Raw genomic sequence first — 23769 nt, 5'->3', positions numbered from 1 at the left:
TGGTTCCAACTGGATGCTGGAAATCTGAATAGCAGAAGGTGAATGAGCCTGGTAAGTCTGCAGCCATACACAGTATTAAAATGCCTCAAATTAGAAAACTGAGCAGTGCATATCCATCCCCAGCTGCCATTTAGAAAAAGGAGTGAGCTGGGTCTGTCTGGCTTCCCCCCAGTGAGTGGCTCAATTCCTCTTTGGACAAAGCCCTGTCATCCCGACAGCCAGTGACAGCATGAAACACCGTCCATGTCACAAAACACAGAAGTTTTCAAAATTCACCCGTTTGCTGTGTCAGAGTGGTAGGGGCGCTCTCTCCGCCATTAATGAGTGTGATTACACTGATGTCGTAATCAATGCCCGGCTCCAAGCCTGTGACTGTGTAGTATCCTACTGAGGAGTCCACAAAATCTTCAAAAATAGGGACACTTTCTCCTGCCGCAACTACTGTGATGCGGTAACCAATAATGGTGGAGGCATTTAACGGGGTCCACCTCAGGCCGATGCTTGAGTCAGTTATGTCAACAAAGCTTAGGTCAGTGAGTTGGGGCACCTCTAATGAGTTAAAGAGCAAACGGGAAAGGCAAAGACATATAGAGGCAAAAGAAAGACAAAGGAGAAAAAAGCAGTGTTCATCACTATTAACATTGACAGAACTTTAGAAGCAATTGCGGTGATATGCAAAGTTTCTCTTGGGGTTTGGGGGAAAAGGAGGTTTTTTTAGTGGTTTGGTTTTTGGTTTTGGGGGTTGGGTTTTGGGGGGGGGGGTTGTTTTTTCTTTTTATATTGTACCCTTTAATGTAGTCTCCAGCTGCCACCCCGGGGGCAGACAGAAGCTGAAACCCCCGTCCCCTGAGACAATGCACTTCCACTTTAGACATACAATTTTCAGAAAGACCTACAAGAGGCAGTTAACTTGCAACTAAGTTACTTTGAGCAATGATGAGCCATAAAGACCCATCATTTTTTGATGAGAATTGGAACCGAAAAAACATACCGAGGGGTTTTTTTTGCTGGTAGAAAACATGAGATCAAAGTCCATTAATGTATAAATAAAACAACTCCTCTGAAATAATAGTTGATTGACCCTCTAGAATTTTTTACTTGTTTGAATGGTAAGTCTAACTTTTATCATTGAGATCATAAAAATATCAACCCATTTGAAGGGGCTAAATCAGACTATGCCCTCAGCTGGTGAGAACCATCACAAAGCTTCAGGGTAGATCATCCACTATATGAACTATTGACACTGGACTTGGAAAAAAGTCTCAAATCCCTGTAACAGCTTGAGGATCTGGCACAGAATTCCTCAAGTTCTACTTACCACTAGCTGCTGCAATATATGTGCTAAAAACAGACGATATGGAACAGTGAGTAATAAAACACTTTCTTGGAAAGATGGCAAATGGTTAAAAATGACCTTTATATGATAAGAATTCTGTAAGAGTGACAACATCCCCATATTCAGAGGTTATGCCTAGCACATGACATGGCCAAGAGGCTGACTTGATTTGTTGGCTAAATTGTTCAAAATCTCAGAACTGAGCCACTGAATAAGGATCCTCTTTAATGACCTTCTAGATGTTGCCTAAATTTCTGTATGGCAAAAAAGCACAGCTGTGACTGTTTTCACTATCAACATTATTCCTATTAGCAAAGCTGTTCTTTTCCTGCATGTTAGGACCAACAGAATTGGGCAGGGAGTGGGGAATGTTAGATGCATCTTTAATCAACAATGGCCAAACCCTCTTTGCTCAAGTCAATGGATTGGTATTGATTTAAGCCACAAGATTTGGCTGTGTAACATTAGCAGGGTGATCCTGAAATCAGTAGGAGCCAATGGATGCTCTTCCTCACTCAGGATCAATCACCAGTAGGTGAGTCAAAGATGCAGGGCTCGGTACCCATTCTGTTGGATCATTACAAGTTAGCCTGAAAAAGAATTATGGGACCGTAATATTGCAAAAGACTGGCTTTAATAATAGTAGTTATGTTCTATTTTAATGCCCTTCTAGGAGAAGACTTATTTTACAGAATAGATGCCAAAAAATGCCAGTTTTCTGTAAAATGATTGTTTATCCACATGGAATGCATGTACCATATCACCTTTAAAGAGTGCTAAAAGCCAGAGACATACATTCTTAGCTTTCCCCCACCAGAAGACGGTAAAGGGCTAAAGCTATTACTGCTTTAATTATGCAGTATCACAGTATTAGTCCACCCCCCAGGGAGCATACAGCACTTCAGTGAAGCATAGAAATTTTAAAGCAGTGTTACAAGAGCAAGCAAACACAGTAGCTGGCATCATTTCAGGGCTGAGCAGAAACAAAAACAAACAAAGCCCTCATAAAGGAAAATGAAATTAAACCATTTGAGGAGATGCATATTAATTTTGCTACTGTGACTACAAAGGTAGTTTCTGCAGTCATCACAGCATGTAATGTGAGGTGGCACACATCACTTTGTGTCCCAGAAGTGCTACAGAGACAGACCTTTCAATCTTGGTTTTCCTCTCCATTGTGCTGAAGTGATCTTCTCCCACCATTGCTGCCAAAATTTCTCCTGTGCTTGCTTCCCACTCACAGCTCTCTTCACCTACTTCCTATTCCCACCAGCTGTGCTCCAGATGCTGGGGCACTGCAGGGCCAAGTTAAATCTCTGTTGCTCTCCAGTTCAGTGTACTGATAAAACAGATCCATCTCCTTACCACCACCCTGTTGACAGACAATCTAGGCTGCCCATGCAGAGAAGTACACGGGTATAAAAACTGCTGTCACATGTTGGTACATGGCTATTCTGCTTCTTGAGACTAAATATAAAGCCTAAGCCCTCTGCCATCAGACTAATAGGAGTTCTGCAATGTAGGGCTCTTGGGCTCAGCAATTTGACTTTGAGTAGCTAAAACTGCTGCTCATCCTTTCATTACCTTGTGTGATGGTTTCGGAGATGGGGATACTCTCCTGGTCGTCCTTGACTGAGTAAACGCTGACGTTGTACTCCACACCAGGGTTTAGGTTTTCAAAGGTGCAGGTGGTCTGATCTGCACCTACTACTTCCTCCAAGGTAGAGCCCTGCTGCCCATTGGTAGGAGCTGTGGTCACTCGGTACCCACTGATACCTGAAATACAGATATACCAGTATGCAGTAATCTTATGCTATATTTATTTACATCAGGTCTCAGTATAAACGACTGAAGCAAGCACATTACCTTTTACAAGTGATTTTGAAACCCTGAGCCCAGCAGGCAAGAGGTTGTTTTCTCAAGCACCCCAAAATAAGGTTCCCGGGAGGTAGCCATGCCACTCTTACAGCATAATTTCAGTTCCCTTTGAGACCTTACCAAACTGAAAATCTCATGACATGTCAAAAAAAGATACATCTACTGACTGAGAGCGGGGTTTTCAAAAGCTTTCAATCCTTGTTTTGCAGAAGTCAGTTGCACAGCTCCCATCAGCTATTGTGGGAGAAGAGTTCATCTTGAACACTTTCAGAAATCCCATGCTTACTCTCAATAACATGAGCTCATTCTACACTGTCAGAAATCTTTTTGGTCCGTTTTGCTTTCCTTCCCTTGGACTTTTAAAAAAAAAATCCTTCAAACCCCTAGAACAGCTGAAATATTTAAACACATTCATACTCCAAAATAGCATTTTACATGGAATGTAAATCATGAAGAGTCCTATGGCAACCTATACTTAACTGTGAATTATATCCTTGAATATATCTAGAAATAAGTACATTTTTCCTTAAATTACTCAACAGCAAGCTTCCCATCAAAGTCTCCTTAATGAACTGCAAGGCTCTGCAGAACAAATGTTAGCATTCTGGTACAACAGGAGGTTCGAGCATAGTGTGAGTTCACATAGTTACCCGGAGTTGTGCTTCTGTCCCAAGAGACTACCAGGATCCCAGTATCAGGATTGGGCTCCAGGCGCAGGTTGGTTGGTGGAGACAATGCTGCAAGCGTTCAGACAAATGGGTCATTTATGGCACTGAGAATCATGCCAGCTCCCTCAGCATCCCTCCTCCCCAGATTCTATCCTTACACTTCAGAATTAGCTAAAAAATATTCTCCTGAAGTTGTGACCCTGCATTGCAAGAACTAGTGCTACTGTCACCTACGCATCAAAAAGAAAACACTTTCCAGACCACAACAGGAGGTAAAGACTAGAACTGACTCCCAGAAGACAGCCATTCATCTTGGGAGCACAAGGGAAGCTAGTGGAAGAAGGAATAATTGTGGAAAAGCAAATGTGTCGTACGTGTAGTCACTCTCCTGATGATCGGAGTCTCTCTCTCCTGGCCGTCCATCAGGACTGTGAGGCTGTAGGTGTACTCCACTCCAGGGGTCAGGCCAGATATCACAATGCTGCCAGAATCAGAGATGACCTCCCGGGGAGCCTCTCCACCTTGGCTTGGGCGCACACCCAGCTGCAGAGAAGCAGCAAAGTTTGCTTTTTAGTCTCAAATATTCCTATTTCAGCTAACTATCAGCATCCAGACTTATCATCCAACATGATTATCATGGGTCTGCATGCTTCATGTCAACTGTTAATCCTGTAACTTGTGTTTTAGATGTCTCACTGATGAACTTGACCTGAAGCCCAGAGGATATGCTTGCAATGACCTCTGTGACTTAGACCTGCCCCTTGTAAGCAGCATGTCTTTTGCACCTTGTTCCTTTGTGCTACTATCTTCACCACAGTCCATAATAAACAGCTTTAATCTGTCCTCCCTATCACAATGAAGCAAGATGAAGAAGAAACACAGGACTTCAGTTTCTCCTACCTTGAAACCAATCCTTGGGGCAGGTGTCCAGGTGATGACAATAGAAGTCTCAGTCACTTCTGTGTTATAAGGAGGAACAGAGCCAACAGGCTGATCTGTGAAGTGAATTGACAGAGTTGAAGTCTAGCTGCTGTGATGGGACCAAACAGTTAGAAAACCTGACCTACAGCAGTCCAAATAGCAAGAGGTATGTAGTAAGTGCTGAACTATATTACTTCTGAAAATCCAGTGATTTGGGAGGGATCTGACAGATGACTTCTGTCTGCTGCTGAGCTTGATAGACAGAGTATGCAAGTGGTCTAATCATAGCCAGTGCTTTTGTTGTTCCTGAGGAAAAAGAAAATATTGAACTGGGCCTCATGAGTCCTCTATGCATCCAACCCCAAGAATTTGGGGAATATTGTTTTTGGCATGATATCTAAAGTGTTCCTCAAAAAACAGCTTTTTTTTTTCCTTCACCCATCATATGCCATTCAATCAGCAGAATACTACACCCTTGTCTGTCATCCAGCTGTCCCAGCTAGGACCATCTCATCCCTCACCAATATCTTCAACTCTTTTCAAGTCAGCAGAGTGAAAAGGAGCTCAAAGTCAATCTGAGGAATCTGTGGTCTCATTGATATCTGTCAGGAGCATCACACAGAAGCCAAAGCCTTTGCGTACTCCAGAACCGGTCTAAATAACTCCACTGAGTTTCATCTGAATTGGCTTTGTTATTAATGAAGAGATTGGTTTATTAATCTATAGTCTTAAACTGGACTGGTTTCATTCAGATAAACCAGAATTTGAAGGCAATATTCATCTGAGATAGATAAGTCTGGCTGCCACCTTGCCAATGTCAACAGTGTTACTCTGGTTAAAAGTTTGAACCTTTATTTTATGTTCTAAAAGAAACCACACTCTCTTTTGAAAAGAGGATGTGGTTCTGAGCTTGGATGGCTTTGAATTTTGTTAGTTTATATGACTACTTCATCATTATTTAAACAGTGAATCTATTTGTTCTTTGTAGAAGTATGTGTGGGTTCTTACGGAACTTCCTTTCCTCCCAAAGTTTGCTTAATATTTCTTCCAAGCCAACAGCACAAGTACAGATGACTGAAATGTAAAAAAAAAAATAAAATAAAGGAAGGGTAGAACGCAATGTTTGTGTCAGTTTCTGTAACTGCAGTTGAGCTGCCTTAGATGGTATGGTTGGGCTTGAGAAATGACTGCCTTCAGCTTTATAGAAATGACAGACTAATTATTCCTTACCCGTTTTAAAGAAGCTGTTTGCTTTCCTTGATTTGTCATGCCAAAACCAAACAACTTAGAAAGATCAAGTGAAATTAAATTTCTTTGTCATTCAGTTAAACAAAATCTGAGGTACCAGTAGTAAGTTCTCCCTTTTTTTTAATCACCAAAAAGCTGAGATGTATTTTACTAAAAGCTTTCTGATGCAAATAACTCTCTTTTCCCTGCCAAATAGTTCAGAAAGAAGAACAAGGAATATTTCCCAAGCAGTTCTGCTGGAATGCTACTTCAAAAGGCTTCTTCTATAAACCAATTCACAATAGCCACTTTCAGCACAAGTTTTGGAGAAAGGCTAGGGCGTTAGGGAAGAGGAATATGTGCCTATTGTCCTTACAAGTTGTGAAGACTCCAGTCTCTCTGGTGCTTTGCAAGTCATCTTTAAATGCCACAAGGTACACTGTGTACTCAGTGCCAGGCTGCAAGTTCCTGAGAAGGTACTTGGTGGCAGAAGGTCCCACATTGTAGGTCCTTGGTTGACCTCCTCTTGTGGGACCTGCAGTCAGCCGGTATCCTGTGATCACAGCACGGGGCCGTGTCCACAACACTAACACTGAATGCTCCGTGGTATTGAGAAATCTCAGGTTGGTGGGGGCATCGAGCTCTGGGGAAGAAAAAGCATAACATGCATCAATTTTCCAGCTGAATCTCTACTTCACCCCTACTTCCAAAGCACGTCCTTTACTACGCACAAAACATGGGTGTACAGTGAAGTTGTTGAGCCTGTATTCCTCACTTGGGGCACGAGTGCAACAGGGGGGAAGAGAGAAGGTGGGGACCATGAGAGAGCTGAACATAGAAGTGAAATAAATATACCCATGCCTCAGTGCCATCCAGTAATATGCTGGGCCAGGCAGACATGCATGTTCTAGGCTGCGCCAATTTGGGTTGCTGCCATATGTGCTCATCCCATGGGGAAGTCAGGCTAATGGCTGAGTTGAGACAGATGAACCCAACTGCACTCAGGAATTTCAATAGTTTCTCATGAATGCTGAGCATTTTTTAAAAATTAGCTCAGTTTAGACTAGTGAGTGTAAGCACGGAAACCTAACTTTAGCCCTTTTTCGTTAAAAAGATTTATTCTTTTAAATCTTTGCCCAGTCCTACTCCCTGCCCTCTCAAAGTCCCTTCCCAAAACAAAACACCCCCACTTTGTCATTTTAATGTAAAAATAAATAGCAGTCAGCAACTTTCTGCAGAAAACCAGTTCCTAGATCTACTTAAAAATAATCACACTGTGGAACTGACTATACAACAATTCTAAGCATGCTCATCTCTCCCATAGGACTCACACAACAGCTCTTATCAGGCTTCCTCCCCTTTTTATCACTGCCCTTGGGAAGCTGCTGAAACTGATAACCCAAAAAAATACATGAACAAGAGGCTGAAGCAACACAGCTTCTTCAGCACTGCACTGGAGTCCAGCAAATGGCAGAGAAGTCACTACATTTGGCTGAGACAAGATGAGGCTCAGAGGGCAAAAGGCACTTAAGCAATTTTCCCCCACAGCAGGCAGTGTAGCACTGGCTGCAGCAAAGAATTTATAGCATCTACCTGGCAAGTTTCTGCACATTTTCTAGGCCCCAATCATATGCTGAAATTACAAGCAGTGAGGAAAGGTTCCATCAATGCTCTTTTTTGATAGCAAATGCTTTTTTCTCCCCCTGACTAAATAACATTTTTGTGACAAAAATTAATGTTTTCATCACTCTCCCAGTGATTCAGCGGGAAGCAGTTTTTGTCCTTTTTGTTTTCTCCCCCCCTGCCTTCTCCCTTTTTGAGGAGGGAGGAAAAAAGGAAGCGAGGACTTCCTTCTTCCACCACTTGCAAAGATGGGGGAGATAGTTCTAAAAGACAAAGGATGAGAGTGACCTTCCTCAGGCCTATCTCCAACCCATGGGCTGAGAGTCAGTTTTATCTCTTCTTGGTACTTAGATCTGTGCTAAGTCTCATCTGACAAGGATTGTATCTTCCTCCGATTTGTAGCCTACAGTCAGTTCCTTTCTGCACAATTTAATTTGCCAATTCTATTAGGCTTTTATCACTTCCTCCCCCCATACTAAAGGAAAAGGGGGAAGATTAAAAAGCCACACACACACTCAGAGTTTATTTGTAGACTGCTTTTTAACGGAAGGCCAAAAAGAGGATCACATTTACACCGTGGGAAGAGACTTTTGCTGCAGGGTTTTCCTTGGGAACTCTGAATGATTTTTGTTTCCCAGGACTTTCGATTACAGGATGCAATTTATGTGAATACTTTCTGAAATGTGGTTTAGGCAAAGCAGTTAAGTGGATGATCATAGCCTAGGACATTTCCTTCCAGACGTTTGTAACTAGCCCTGTGCTGTCTGAATCAAATGCTTATGCTCTGATGTACTCCTCTCTGTGTGGACTTTCAGAGGAGCTCTACACCTAGCCAACGCTCCTGAAAACAACCACAAAAAACTACAGATCTAACTGGGAACTGAGCCCTACTTGTTCTAAATGCTTCTAAGAGAGTTCAGACTCCTAAGTCGCATCCTTGCTTTTGAAAGCCTCACTTGAAAGAGGAGGGAGGGTGTTCGCGCCATCTATGCTACACCGAAATCAGATACCTATGTCAAAGGACAAACATAAGGATCCCATTGTCCCTGCATAGTCAAGGGAGATGGTAAGAGAGAGAGGGACTATTCATGGCTCCTAACTTTATGGACGTAAGTAAATACTATTTCTCAAACAGCATGGCTATATTCACAGATTATCCCATTTCCTTTCCTTCTCTCTCATCTTTCTAAGAGTTGGGCTGGATTCTCAAAAGTTGCTCTCTTGTACTGAAAAGTATCAGAACAGCAGCAGATGTGCATAGCTGAATTTTCGTCCTTTGAATAATGTGACCCACTCAAAGAACACCACAGAGTCACTCTTCTATTGCCCAATAAACAGGATCTGTTCAAATGAACCCCATCCCAGGTTCTGTCTGGCCTGCTCTTCTTTGATCAAAAATGGAGATAACCACCCAAACCCATGCTCAATTCCTCCTCTTCCATCTGAAAGCCTACACCTTGCCCAGCCACTGCTCCTCTCTTCTCTGCACTTCTGCAAAGCAAAAAGCAATGCCTGACAGACTGTGTACTTTGCTTGTCATCTTGCCTCACACTGATGATGTGCTGCACTGCCACTAGATCATTAGCAATCGGGTTCCAAGAGATCCTGCACCACCTTTCCGGAAAAACATATGCTCCCCATGGCTCTTGTCAACAGTCCACTGAGGTTGCTGCAAACCAGTTCCCCAGGTTTCACTGGGTTGACAGTGAAATTTCTGGGGTGGTGAGACAGCCTGTGGAAAGCCAGGCCTGACCTGGCAAAGCTGAAATGCAGTCCTTTCAATGACAAGGCCTATCCTTATATGTGTATGCAGAACTCCTACTGCTGACAGTGGAGCCAAATAGGTATATAGCTGTCAGAAAGGAGATGGGATTTTCAGAGAAATCTCAGCAAGGCTCCTAAGTCATGCTGAAATCTGCCCCAAGGTATCATCAAAAAAAAAAACCCCAAAAAAACCACACGCTGCAATCTGTGCTGTAAAAGAACTACAGGGCCCATCAATTTTCAGTCAGTAATAAAAGAGTTGAATTCCAGCCATACAAAATTGTTTTAAAGTGCCATGAGAGTTAAACTCCCATTGGAAAGCCCTGGAGGAGGATAAATCTGCTGAAGAGATCATTGTTTGACTGAATGAATTCCCAGCACTGTCATCCTAGCTATGGGATACCTCCTGGGCTATAACTGTTGCACTTTAAGTGCTCTGTTTATATTTCTCTAAGCGACAGAGAAACATGCACTTCAAAAGGTTGAAAAAAGCATGAAGGAAAGACACTCACTGGTGGTTTGCTCTCCAGTCAAAGGTTTGCTCTCCCTGCCGTGGCTCACAGCAAAGATCTTAAAGAGATAGGTTGTTCCTGGGAGCAGGTCAACAACTTCAGCAAAAGAGCTCCTGGTAATAGGCAGTCTCTGACCATGTTGGCCGGGGCGATTGACAGGGATCACTTCCACTCGATAGCCAGACACTTGGCTCTGGGGTGGGGTCCACATGATGGTGATCTTGATATCAGAAACCTCCACGAACTGCAGATCTTTGGGTGAAGGAACTTCATCTGAAAGCAGAGTGACAGAACAGTGTTAGAGGGAGTCCTTAGCAATTGGCAGGAGAGGCTATAGGTTTACATGGAAGAAAAAAAAGTTAATTTTGATTGAACAATGGCTAGCCCAAGAATATTTACCAAAATAAAAACATCATGGTAACCTTAGTGTAAACATGTGTACACACATTCCCAGACAATATTCAAGCAGACTACAATTCAAAATGTCACTACATGGTCCCAAGTATTTTACATCTTCAGTCATAGAAGGTATCTTGCTGTCACAGAAAGAGAACTGAAAGACCAGATGTAAAATGCTACAGAACTTCAAGTATATCCAGAACCAAAAGCTTGGGGGGGGGGGCGCAGAATATTCCAGGGGTTGGAAACAGGAACCTCCTTTTAAAATTAAGACAGGGTTTTCAAAACCCATGGCATGTTCTGCATGTCTATAATTAACTTCAAATCCACTTTTTATAATTAAACAAGTACAGGGGCTGATCTGGCCTTACTATAGTCAAAGGCAAGATCCAGTTCCCTCTGTGTTGTCCCCAGTACTGCACCCTTGAATTCCTATGTTCAAATTAAGTTTCTTCAGATTAGGACTAATACTGCCCTAAGGTTAACCAGTGCACATTTTTGGAAGATACAGATGCCAAACCATAAAGTCATTGAGCTGAGTTCATTCCTGGTAAATTCCCATTTGCAAACACGTGCTTGCAACTTGCAGGACCATCAAATTCCACTGCTACCACATCAGATCCCAATTCTTTCACTATCCTTTCTTTTGGTTTGGCTATTCAGCCCAATTGGATACTTAAAGAACCCTGAAACCAGCAGTTTTTTAAATTGTGGGTGCCTCAAGTTTAGATCGTATGGTGAGCAATCTCCCATCCCCACTGACCGCAATGGAAAATAATGGTTAGGACTGGAAGGGAGAGGGAGAAGTCAGGTGAACAATTCAGATTTGTGTTGTGGCATCCGAGTACCTAACCTTAAACATCTGCAGGCCAAGTACTGAGGCAAAATGATTTACCAGGCTCTTAAGAAAATCTCTTAGCAGAATCCCCTTAAGACAATTTAAGAAACTCTGATCTCTCTTTTCCGTAGACAAAATGCAAGACCAATCTTTTGACCTGCCTCCAGTCTGATCCCTAGGAATTACAACCCTGTTAATACAGAGTGGTGTCTTGACTGTGTCAATTCATAAGTGAGTGTGACTTCACTATAGAACTTAAATACCAGTGACATTTACAATTAAAAACCACAACAACCATGACAAAAAACAGAATTTACTTCCTTTACAGATTCATTTCGCTAAAGCAATGTGAGCCTGCATTGTCATTTGGCATATGTACTAACAGAAAATTCAGTGACTAATATCCAGAACATGCTGACCATTACCTGTGCGTGGGACACCTGTGGTTTCCTGTTGGATGAAGACAGGAGTACTCTCCTGATTTTCTTCCACTGCGTAGATGCTGATGTTGTACTGAACACCTGGCATCAAGTCACTGAGTGTTACAGAGGTTGCAGTGTCAGGCAGGTTGAGCTCTGTGCTGCTGCCTTCCACGGAGGGTGTGTAGATAATTCTGTAGCCTAAAGCAAGAGAAGTATATATAGTCCTCAGCCACAATTTGTAAGCCAGCACAAGGAATGCTAGAAATGAGAGCTAAACTGATCTCCCTACTGAGGTTTCATAAAAATAGTCCTAATCTTCAGCAGGACCTGTGGCTTGCCTGTACTCATGTCCTATCTACAGATCACACACTCAATGCCTTACAAAGCATAAACTGACCTGGATTAGACTATTTGAGTTTTGACATGTGGATTTTTTTTACAGTTCTCATGCTTGTTAAGGGATGGTCTGGGTGACAGATACGAAGAGAAGGTCATGGGGCTTGTTTTTGGTTTAACACAAATCCAGAAGGAAACATTTTCCATCCAGCCTCCTGAATTGCTTGGTTCAGACAGTGAAACCAAGCAAATGCTAAACTGCCCACGTGATTTCCAGCTGGTGTCTCAGACTGGGCAGGATTATGCACTAGCCCTCTGTCCCAGAGTTACACTTCATTTTCTATTTTACCTAGATTTCAGATTCTACCAGTAGTGCAAAATAGGTGCACTTCAATTAGACAAACCTGTGATCGGAGCCTGTGGTCTGCTCCAGCTAATGACAATTGATGTGTCATCTACACTTTCCACGGTGTGATCGGGAGGTGCATCAGGAGCTGTTTAAGGGAATAAAAAGAGGTGGACAGCAAGCATGAGGATAAGAGGTAACAAAAATGTATTGAGCAAACAAAAACAGTTTTCAAACTGCAGCAACACCCACCCACACATACCTGTAGTCTGTGAAGTAGACAGGATCAGATTCTGCTCTCCCTCTTCAGAGATCTGATAGACATTAACAATATACTTGCGACCAGGAAGCAAGTCAGGGATGTTGACAGAAGTGGCTGTGCTTGGAAGATCTAAGGAAGGCAGGAAAGAAAAAATTGCCTTAGCAATTTTATCTTCTTGCTTTCTCTCCAAATGAAATAAGAGACCTCTGTTCTAATCTGGGCTGAATCACAGTCTTTCTGCAATAAAACAGCAACTGCTCTGCACTGTATCTTCAGTCCACATCAGAAAAGTTGTGTGGAGAGTTGGGACAGGACTCCACACTCAGCAAGCAGACAACACCTAGAACAGCAAGGCTTGATGTGTGATATGCCAGGGCAACTTGAGCAGCAAGCCCCCTGCATGCTGCTGGCATTTAGCCATCTCAGCTAATTGAGTACTCATTTCATACCCTGACTTGTATTTTCAATACAGAAATATATGGAAAAACTTTCACAGGAATAGATTATGTGGAAAGACTGACTCATGAGTGGAGAATGACGACATTATGAGGGCTGAGGAACTCCTCTCCCCCATCCCTTCCCCCACATATCCACCTACATGCCAGATGTAGGAAATTCCCCCTGAAGCAGCTCCTTACTGGCCAGACTGAAGCCAAGCATATTAAGGGAAACTGGAACTGCCTTTCAATTTGCCTGTAAACCTCTGTCTATACACAGATGAGCTCAGGAGCTGCTTCGCAACACAGCTTAGCTGTCTGGGAAGCCAGTGTGCAGACAAGAAAGGTGGTGACAGTGCTGGCAGTCCCAGTGTAAGGCACTTCTGCTCATGAGTCCAAGCCTGCGAGCTCAGGGAGCAACAGTCCAGGGAGAATTATTAGGTCAGAGGATTACTGTTCTTTTTCTCATGTCATTGTTCTATCGCACTGAAGTCCAAATAACTATTATAACCTCAAATCCTTGTAAGTTATTGCTATTACCTTTGTTAAGACAGGAAATTAGGAAAAAGAAGTTAAGATGAAATTATGCGTAGTGACACAGGCTCTGTAGTAGACGTTGGAAAAGTGGATTCAGTTCCGAGGTCTGAGTCCGGTGCCTTTAACCAGCTTCCCAGCTTAGCTAAGTTGTCACATAATCAAAGATGAGTAAGATCTGATCCAAACAAAACAACTAACAGAGCAGACTGGAACAGACATCCATGAGATGAAAAGTAGCCAAGAGAGGGCACTTGGGAAAGATTTCTGTCCGTTCTGATGGAAGGACAAAGAAACAGCAAAGGAAATTAGCCAGGCGGCAGGTTTGAAAAATAGATTTGGTTCTCTTCTCATCGGCACTGCTCCTCACTTCAGGATGCTCTGGAAGCGAGTAAATTTACATGATTTCAAAAGGTAAAAAAGACTGGACAAATTAATGGAGCTGAAAAGAATAAATAGATCTACCCACAGTTATTACAAATCCACCACCTCCGGCTCAGGGAGTTTTGCTCTGCAGGATTCTGGGACAGTATTATGAGGGGGTACTGCTATATACTTGCCTTGTGCTCATACTCTTCCTTGGACATGAACTTACAGGCATTGATGAAGAAAGGACAATGAACTAAGTGAGCTTTTAATCTGAGCTAGTCCTGCCACTCTCATATCCTAATTGAATCATATTGAAAGATAGCAAGACCCTCACTACGCTAGCTATACTGATCATCACAGAAAACAGCAATGTACTGTTAACAATGCTTTGGTCTAGTAGACTCAAATATTGTCTCACCAAGATACTGTGGCTCATCACCCTCCTCGCTCAGCTCATACTCGACACGGAATCCAGAAACTGTGTCAGAAGCAGAAACCCAGGAGACAACAAAGCTGTTGGCTGTGATTTCAGTGACTGACTCTGAAGTAGCAACCACGGGAGGAAGAAGGGTTGTCTCTCCTGAAACAGTGTTGCCTACAAGAGAGAAGAAAGAGAGGTTTAATTAACCATTGCTACTTCTGTGTTAACTGGGATGCACAGAACAAAGACTTATGTGAAGGAGATTAGGTTTTTCCAGATGCCCCACTGTTCAACTTACTTGTTACTGCTGTGGTGCTGGTTGTGGTAAAATCAAAGCGGGTGACTTCTTTGTGGCCATACCGCTGAACACTGATGAGCTGTCCTTCATATATCACACCAGGCTTCAGGCCTGAGATGGTGTAGGAGTTCTGGTAGCCAGGGATGGTGGCTTCCTTCCACTGCCTTCCAGAGTTTTTCTGCAAGAACAAGGGCACTTAAACAGTGAGACACTCCCTAGCCTGCAAGCAGGGGTATCTAGTGACCTAAGCTGCGATATGGTTACCAAGGACTGTGATACTCAAACACAAATATGACTTGAATGGCTAATGCACAGATGAAATCAAGTTGAAGGAGATGAGAAAAGTATGCCAGGAAGCAGGGCTAATGACCTTTTGGGTAATTAAGTTTTACTGGGGTAAACTGGAAAACAATCTAGCTTTGAACTTTTTCCTTTAAAAGAAGCATTATCTGTAATATATAAACTAAACTCATTCCTTTATCAAAAATGCAGTAAGGCATGAAGGCATGGCTGGAAAATGCATATTTGAAGGCTGTTCACAATAATACTCTAAGCCATCATCTGAAAACAATATACAGAAAAGTTCTTCCCTTCTACCCTGTGTTTGAACTCTATGGGAAGCTCTAAAATAATGCTCCATCCTCTGAGGTTTGTACTCCAGTGCTTTAAAGTCCATTTCATTCAGGCCTTGATCCAAGATACACTGAAGTCAGTAAAAAGAGTTGAGTGCCTTTAATGGCTTTGGATCAGGGCCTTTATTGTTCTCTTAATAACAGGCAGCATCGAGGTACTAATGTTCTTAATCATTAAGTGGTCTTTTGTGAAGCTGTACTCAGGAGAACTGTAACACAACTCATCTACATTGGTTAAACCTAATCATTCCTCAAATATGAATGAGCCAACAAGCAGTGGTTAACCAGCTTTGGTTTAGACTTCAGAGAAGATGGGAGATGACTGTTTATTTAATCCAATGCTAGCTGTTTATATCTTCATATCCTACTCATTTTTACCTCCTCATTAATAGGATAAAATCTATCCCACTTGTCTCTGGATATGCACATGGTACTAAAGCAACGTTTCTTAGAATAAAGAAGCTTCCACAAGGATTTACATTACTTAAAGTGAGCAAGGATATAAATTTGTCCGCTTACTGTGCTAGTGCTTTGGTTAGTAAGATACTTCATGAAAACAGCAACTAGTAAAGTTAGGGCAGGAAAACATCAAGTGTTTGAGTAACATACAGGACTGGTTGTCTTTGATCCTCAGAGTAACTGTTGACCTCAAAAGGACAAGGAGACTGAATCAGCAGCTAAAGTTTACTGAAATTGTGTCAGCCTCTTTCAGAGACCAGAAAAAGCCAAATACAGTATTTTTGATGAATGAATGATGATCAACGTGGCACTCACCGGTCTCCAGCGCAAGATGTACTTGGTGATGTGAGATCGTTCAGGAGCATTCCACTGGATAGGGTGGGAGTTTGGCTGATTTGTACTCTCTGTGATGATCACCTGAACAGGCCCAGTTGACCCTGAAAAAAAAGAATTGCCATTTTTAACATACTGGGGATGCTTTTCTTCTGCCATCGTTGTGGAGTCATCAAAAAGCAAGAAAGTTGCGTGGCTGGTATACTATTTCTATACATGGGAAACAAGTTAAATTGTCTTCCTATCCTTAACGCTTCATCACTACATAGAAAACTGGTGAATTAGAATATATTCTGGGGGGGGATTTAACATGCACTTTTGGGGTTAATTTCCTGAGTTATCAATGAAATAGAAAACCGGAGTGGTCTAGTATAGAAAAAGTCTGCTAAGCAAAGTCATACTGTTCAAAGAGAGGGAGAGTCTCAGCAACTAACTACGTTCATCAATTAATATCTTCTGCAATGAGAGCAGGGAAACAGATGAGAAATGTCTGCCAAATCCAGGTCTAATTTTGTGGCATGATGAGGGCAAACTCCTGATCTGACATTGAAGACACCCTGCAAAGAGATACTAGGCTTTTACTATTTTACTAAATTTCTCAATCAGTTGATTTGAAACACTGAATTTTCATGACACTGTGGAGCACTCCACAGGTAGTGAGGCATGTCTTCTGCACACACACCACACCAGAAGGGTTGGTGGAAATCTTGAGACAGATCAGGCCCATAAACTCATGAAAATACAAGTTCAGCAGTGCTCTAATGCTTAAGACAACCAATTGCATTCAGCTAGATCAGGCTCAGGTGTATTTTCTCCACAAAGCTCTCCAATAGAGAAGGAAAAGGTTTATGATCCCATGGTTCTCCTTTCAGTCTCTCCCAGCCCTGCTGGGGAGGTTTCACCGAACGCTCAGCAGCACTGTCCTCATGTTAGTTCTCAGAAAATCCCAGCAAAGAGCACCCTGGAATCTGCAGGAAAGTGTCTCATTTTAGCCATTAAATACCTTCACCCTCCCTCAACTCCCAACACTTCTAATTATAATTTATTTGGACAACTGTGTAACATATATACCTGCTCCATTTTTAATGGGACTTCCAGGCAAACAAACATGTGCCCACAGGCAGAAAATTTCAAAGCTCACCTAACCCCAAACCTACATTCAGAAATATTAGATTTGGGTTATTTACACATTTTCAGTCACTCTTGTGTGTAAAGAAGCCCAAAGCCCTGGACTCCAGTCTGGAAGCATGCATATTTCACATAGCTCAGGGAAATGTTTGTTTAAGCAGTCTGACAGGAGTCAATGAAGCTCAGCAAGCCCCAGTAAGAAACTCAAGAAAAAAAGTCCAAAGAAGGCCTGCTTCCTATTCTTGCCCTCCTTAGTTTGCTGCCCTAAAGAAAGGCAAGTCCATAGTTCTGTCTGCCAAGTGTCCTTTTGCCTTGTCTCTAGCTCACTAGCTGTATGGCCACAAATACAAATGCAGTCAGTTCAGTGACAACACTGCTGGGTATAGGTCAGGTTCAATAGGGTGTTGTCACAAAGACCTTCTATACAGTGTGCGTGAAGCAAGTCATAAAGAGGTACTCACCTTATTTACATGAAGTATGTTGTTGCAATAGACTTCAAAGGGGCTAGTGCCCTTCTACAGCAGGGGCACCTATATTAAAACCCTCTTTCTGAATGAGCCTCACATTCCCTTTCTTACCTCGCAGGGCACTTGGGGTATAAATACATTGCAGCTACTGAGTGGACAGACTCTTCTTAATCTATCTTGATATAAAGGCAGAGAATCACCTCAGCATTGAAACTGCTACATCCAATCCTTATGCAGTTCCTCCACATTTATGCTCGGAGATGGGCTGGGGAACCAATGACATGAGCACAGTCTTCTCTTCCCAACAGGGAAGCCAAAACACAGCCTTAATATTTCATTTTATTCAGATTAAGACAGTGGCAGTTGCAACCTTAAACAGGAAAGTAGGGAGGTTCCCCTTATCATATTCTGTTCATGGAACTGAAACAGAACAAGCCAACAAACAGGCATTGCCTGTCCCTATAAAGATTTCCTGGAACAGACTGGGCAAACGAAAGTTCAAATATTTAATTTCTTCAGGGCACTGATCAGGAAAAATGTTTCATTCTATGGTGGATTTTGCTTCTGTAGTGAGTAGAAAAGGAAAGACTAGACATGCAAGAGTTTTAAGCAATAGAAACTGAAGGTTGCAGGTGTGATATCACTAAATACTAAGATGCAACATAAACCCAAGTTGTTGTGTGGACTGATAGTCATTCTCTCAATGAACCCTGGCCTCAGGAATAGGGCCTGGCCCCCTCTTTATAATCATGACACCTGTTTGTGCCTGCTAACAAAGGGGGGGAAATGGCTCTGTTTAAAAAGGAAACCAAAAGGAATAACATACAGAAACCTGAACAGGTGAGGGATGGAAAAATTGCTTTCCTCGTGTCTTAGCAGTTAGATGAGTCAGTTATCTGTTGGGTTTCTTACCAGGGTAGGTCTGCAGAGGCTGGCAATGCCATTCTCCAATACCACGACCATAGCAATAGCACTGGTATCTGACACCATGGACATACTTCTCCCATGAATCTCCAATCTGGTAAAAGGTACGGGTTTCTGAATCCTGGCACTGATCTAAAGGCACAAAAGAGACAGTTAACCACTGCCTGTGACTGAAACTATAGTGAAAAATCTATGCTGAACACAGAAGAGTTAAGTCACAAGAGACTTTTACACAAAGAAATGTAACAACATTTATTTACAAATATAGTTACATAAAGAGAAAGTGGCAACAGAAATTGAATCTCAAATCAAGGTTCTTGATGTATCACTGCATGTGTTAAGTTAGATACTAGGGGGCTAATTCAGCTGTGATGCATTTCTTAAGATACTGTTACATACAGGCTGTCCACCTGGCAAGCTTTCCACGGAAGTCAATGGGGTGTTCCTTCAAGAAAGGATTTATTTTGAACTATCTATTGTGGAGCCCAATTCTACTCCAGTCAACTAAGTTCTCATCCAAAGCTAAACCATGCTGCTCTCAAGAAAATCAATGGCAAAAGTCCTACTGGCTTCAGCAGAATTCAGTTATACTTTATAAGTCTGAAGTGACCCATTAATTTTCAGCAGAGTCTTTCTAGATTTACTATTGTATAAACCAAAGGAGGACAGATCAAATCCTGAAATCAGCTTAGCTAGCATAAATACAACACAGTACCAGTGCTTCAGTACACTTTCTACTCTGACCTATGCCTGTGTTTCTGGCTCAATGGAAATTTCCAGTGAGAACTAGCATTATGCTCACTTGGCTAAACAGGAGCCTTCTTTAGACAGAGCCAACAAAATTAAATCGATTGCACCTTTACAGATAGCCAAAATCATTCCCCCTCCCCTTCTTCCAAAGTAGTAATTTTCAGGAGCTTTACAATCCAAGTTCCTCCAGTAAACCTGTACAGATATTACTGTAAATAAAGCAGAACTTAACCACTAGTAATTTCTAATAGATTTTCTTGGCAATAGTTTGAAGTTCTCTTGGATTTAGTAATTGCAAACTAAACAGCCAGGTCTTATCTTCCAATCAAGGTTCACTAGGGAAGGGGGGGAGGCAGAAGAGATGAAATCTCGTCATTCCTACAGAAAACCACGATGGTTTTAGCTAACCTCCAGAGTGCTATTAACACGTGTTCTCATCCTGAGCTTTCTCTCTTTGCCAGAACAAAGGGCAGCCAAAAATAATCAATTTATTCCAAGGTAAGTTAATATATGCTGGCGCTCCTTTTTCAGTTCAATGAGGAGACCTGAAGATTTTAGGATAGAGAAAGGAAAGAAAACTGATCCTAGCATTAGTGCCTAGCTGCATATTGTTTTATCAGCATTCAGTCTGAGAGCCATGCCTGCTAGGCCAACAGTTTAAGTACCAGGACTCAGCCAAATCACCCCAGCCTGGGAATAATGTGCCCTGTTACCACAACTTGCTACATTTTAAGAGGTATGTGGCCACAATCCATTACCAATGCATCATCATTGACTTCTTCTGTGGCATGTCTGATAACCCAAGTTTATGTCCTTAAAACTAAGAATGCCCTTTCACTTACCCTCCAGCAAATCCAGTGTTACTTCTACTTTTGCAGTTGTGCAATTCAGGGCAGAAAGTGGGCAAAGACTGGGCCCAAATTCACACATCATTTTCACCATACCATAACCAGTTTCTACACAGCCACACAGTGCATTTGGCAAGCAGGAACAGCTGGTGACTTACCAACAGGATCACATTTCCATCTCCCCCGGCCCTGGCCAAAGCATGTGCAGTTCAACATGTGCCCCTCATCATGACGCTTGTGGAAGGTCTGGTTCACATCATAGGTGATACCATCCACAATGCACTGGTCTGTTTAAGAAAGTGCAGAGACAGTTTGTCAGCAATAGCTCTAAAATTTAAGACAAAATCCTTCTGCTTGGCGTATTGTTCCCTCCTTTTGATCAGCTTACAGAGACTGACCATGACAAGCTCCATTCACGCAAAAGGGAGCCCTCCTGGTATCTGCAATCATCACAGATTAGTGCTGCATACACACCACTGCTCCCAAGTTCATTTATCAGCAGTATGCAAATAAGCAACACTTGTAGAAAAAAGATCTGTAGGATGCAGTCCAAAGTACTATACGTTACTCAAATTACAAAACTGCCTGGTTGTTCCTTTTGACAGATTCCACGTGTGAAAGAAAATCTAAAACAGCACACCAAGTCTCTCACTGCCTCCTCTGAGGAAGGTCTAGACTGAAATACCTCAGTGACTACTGTCTGAATCATTAGAAAAGGGCTACTCCAAATTCATAAAGATACCACAAAGGGGTACAAACACCCTCATGATGTTATTCTGCTGGGTCTCTCTGCTACACTTTGTAGTAATCTGAAGACAGGAGCAGATCTATTACACTTCCAAGATGCTACTGGTGCTTACTAATCTACTGTTCCCTCAAAACACAGTAACCAGATCCCAATCCCATGCTTAAATACAATGGTATCAGTCTATTAGTTTCAATGGTGATGCATCCATCTGTGATATCTGACCCAGAATTCTTAATGCCAGTCTAATGACAGCAAGGAGAAGAAAAACAAAACAAACACAAAAACCACCCCAAAAGCATGTTGTTTTGTTAACTGGGACCCAAGTAACCCAAGTTTAGTTCCGGAGTCAATCACAGATCATTTGTCCTTGGGGAATTGACTCAGTTAATCCCAGGCTTTCATTCCCCATCATACTTTCCCACACCACGGGCACGGCATTAGGATAAACCAAACAGCGCTCAGACCCTCCTGTGGGCACCAAGGACCTTCTCTGGATGCTATGTTTAAATAGCTCTACTTAGACAACCTTTGCCTTTTGAAAAAGCAAAGTATTTCTACCCCCCTCATTAAGAAAGGCAACTAACTCCAGAATGAAACTGCAGAGAACTAGCTGTGTATGTGGAAAAAGGAGTTTTACAGACCAGAACTTTTAGCAGTGCATTTCTCACTGTTCTGAAGGAAACTCCTGAAAAAAAAACCCCTCCCAAAGCCCTTGAGTGAGCCTTTCCCTATAAATTATATCCCATTTCAGCAGTGGTGTTAAAAGTCCTTTCTTGGCTGCTTGACAACAACCCCCCTGCCTTTTCCAGACATGAAGCCAATGCTGTGAGCTAGCTGTAGGATGATCAAATGTCTGTGCTTTTAAGTCTTCTTTTTTTGGTATTGCTTAAGCACTTCTCCACTTGGACCACTCATATAAATAAGTAAATAAATAAGAGTAATCTCAGTGCTGTCCTGCCAACTTTTCATATAGATTAGCCAGCAAAGGGCTAATCCAGCACAGAGGAATTGAAAATTTCACTGCAGAACTATAAAACAGAATGGCTCTGCATTCAAACTGCAGACTACTCTGGAGTTTTGTCTGTTCTTGAGAAGCGGAGGTGCCTCTACCAAGCTCTCCACAGTCACAGTGGTACCGATTTCTAAAGGTAGACAAAAGGAGGTAGGGATACCTACTGATCAAGCTAATCAAGGTTTCCCTCTGCTTGCTAGCCTGCACAAGCTGAAATAGTACTTTTCCAGCACGTAAACAAGACGGGAACTTTGCATAGCTCCTCTGATTCCCCTTCTACTCCAAAGAAAAGCTTGATAATATATAGTTCTTGAGCCTAGGCTCTAACTCACAATGATGGAAAAGAAAAACAATTTCTCCCACCCCCCAAACACTTAGACTAAAGGGGTGATATCAACATGAGAATCAGTACCTCTGAGCTGTGAATAGGCAATACAAGTCCACTCTCCACGGCCATTTCCTACACAAGTACATCTCATCATATGGCCCATGTCGTGTTGTTTATCCCACTGGTCCCCAACACGGTACATGACACCATCGTTGGTTGTGCAGATTTCTTCATGGGCTGTTTGAGAAGAAAGCAAGAGGATATTTTATGTGGCTAGAATTAACAAGATTTTGAGGGCTTAGAGCATTTGTAATGCCCCTTCATACTGTGTAGTGGTTTCTGCATCTTAACAAGGAAGCTTTAGGCATCCACTCAATTTCAAACAGCATTTTTGCTGGGTGGTGACATTCTGTAAGTGCAGATCCCTTGTAGGGGCTCATTCATTTCAATTTTCTTTTGAAAGCTACTAGAAATAGCTTCTGTACAACGTCCAAGGGGTTCTGCGTGAAAGAAGCAGTTCTTGTTACATACATGCCTTTATATGAGCATAGCCATTTGAAGACCTGCATGTTCCACAAGCTGTTTAAGGACTCGGATGCTGCATTGCCATTAGTTATCAAATTTCATTTAAGAATTAGCAGACACACTCCCTCACACATGTCCCCTCCTGACATCACGGAGACTAGCATAGATTGTAGGAACGGACTACAACATTGATTTTGACATAACCGCCATTTTCAGGGTAACACACTGATATTACAAGTACAGACTTAGTCCTAACCACAGACTGCACAAGATGAAGTGATAAGCCATGAGGGAGAAGCTTTGGTAGATGCAAGATAAAAACCTCACTTGCTACAAAGCACTATAGTTCAATGTTCTCTAATGGATCTACACCAGTTTGCACCAGCTGAGGAGTGTGCCTACCACTGGCTTATAGCAAGGAAATAATGAAAATTGCCTTCTCCTGGCATTGCCTAAGTCTCTGCTAGAGGTGATCAGTGGGAAGAAAAAAAAAAAAGACAAAACAAAACTTCAGAAATGCCTTAAAGGGTTTTACGCTGGAATGCAGTTCACTGGAAGTCATCAATAACTGACCAACGACAGACAGTTCTTTACTTCCCAGCTCAAAGAACCACTTATAGGTACTCCATAATACCTTTACGGCTCTCAGCCTTACCAGCCATAGGGCAGAAACCAAATTTCTGGTCAGCATCATAGTTCTCGGTGGTTCCACACCACTTCATGTTGTCCCTCCGTCCCTCAGAAGTACAGTCAGTGTAGTTGCGGTTGTTGTACAGGAAGGGGAAGTGGCACAGAGCACCATTGGAATTGCCACCACGTGTCTGGACCAAAACTGTACAAAAGTGAAAAGAAAACAGATGCAAATGAAGCCTGCATTCTCCCTTAGCATGCGTGGAAGAGCTTGGAAAACAAACCACGAGCACTATTTTTTCCCACATGTACCCTGTATATTATCCACAGGCCTCCTTCTTGGCTTTAATTAATTCAGATCTGGAAACATAAGCCTTGCCCAAGGTCAATTCAG

General features: G+C 42.3%; 1 protein-coding gene across 4 annotated transcripts in view; it reads right to left on the bottom strand.

Annotated features, from left to right (window-relative positions):
• The window catches only part of FN1 (fibronectin 1), a 54581-nt gene that overhangs the window by 19952 nt on the left and 10860 nt on the right, over positions 1-23769 (bottom strand). For 2 of the 4 annotated variants that reach the window (XM_075027907.1, XM_075027908.1), the window contains exons 9-25: positions 23401-23577; positions 22305-22457; positions 20291-20419; positions 18523-18666; positions 15998-16119; positions 14592-14769; positions 14291-14467; positions 12533-12661; positions 12329-12418; positions 11592-11786; positions 9930-10202; positions 6407-6673; positions 4783-4877; positions 4257-4425; positions 3865-3951; positions 2921-3112; positions 277-549 (exon numbers count right to left, since the gene is read on the bottom strand). In XM_075027907.1, coding sequence (XP_074884008.1) covers positions 277-549; positions 2921-3112; positions 3865-3951; positions 4257-4425; positions 4783-4877; positions 6407-6673; positions 9930-10202; positions 11592-11786; positions 12329-12418; positions 12533-12661; positions 14291-14467; positions 14592-14769; positions 15998-16119; positions 18523-18666; positions 20291-20419; positions 22305-22457; positions 23401-23577 — 2850 coding nt within the window. The remainder of the gene's footprint in view (positions 1-276; positions 550-2920; positions 3113-3864; positions 3952-4256; positions 4426-4782; positions 4878-6406; positions 6674-9929; positions 10203-11591; positions 11787-12328; positions 12419-12532; positions 12662-14290; positions 14468-14591; positions 14770-15997; positions 16120-18522; positions 18667-20290; positions 20420-22304; positions 22458-23400; positions 23578-23769) is intronic. The other 2 variants (XM_075027909.1, XM_075027910.1) reach the window with 1 other exon arrangement.

The sequence above is a fragment of the Buteo buteo genome, chromosome 5, assembly GCF_964188355.1.
Source record: "Buteo buteo chromosome 5, bButBut1.hap1.1, whole genome shotgun sequence".
In the NCBI taxonomy this organism is placed as follows: domain Eukaryota; kingdom Metazoa; phylum Chordata; class Aves; order Accipitriformes; family Accipitridae; genus Buteo; species Buteo buteo.
This window is presented reverse-complemented; position numbering and strand designations above follow the sequence as displayed.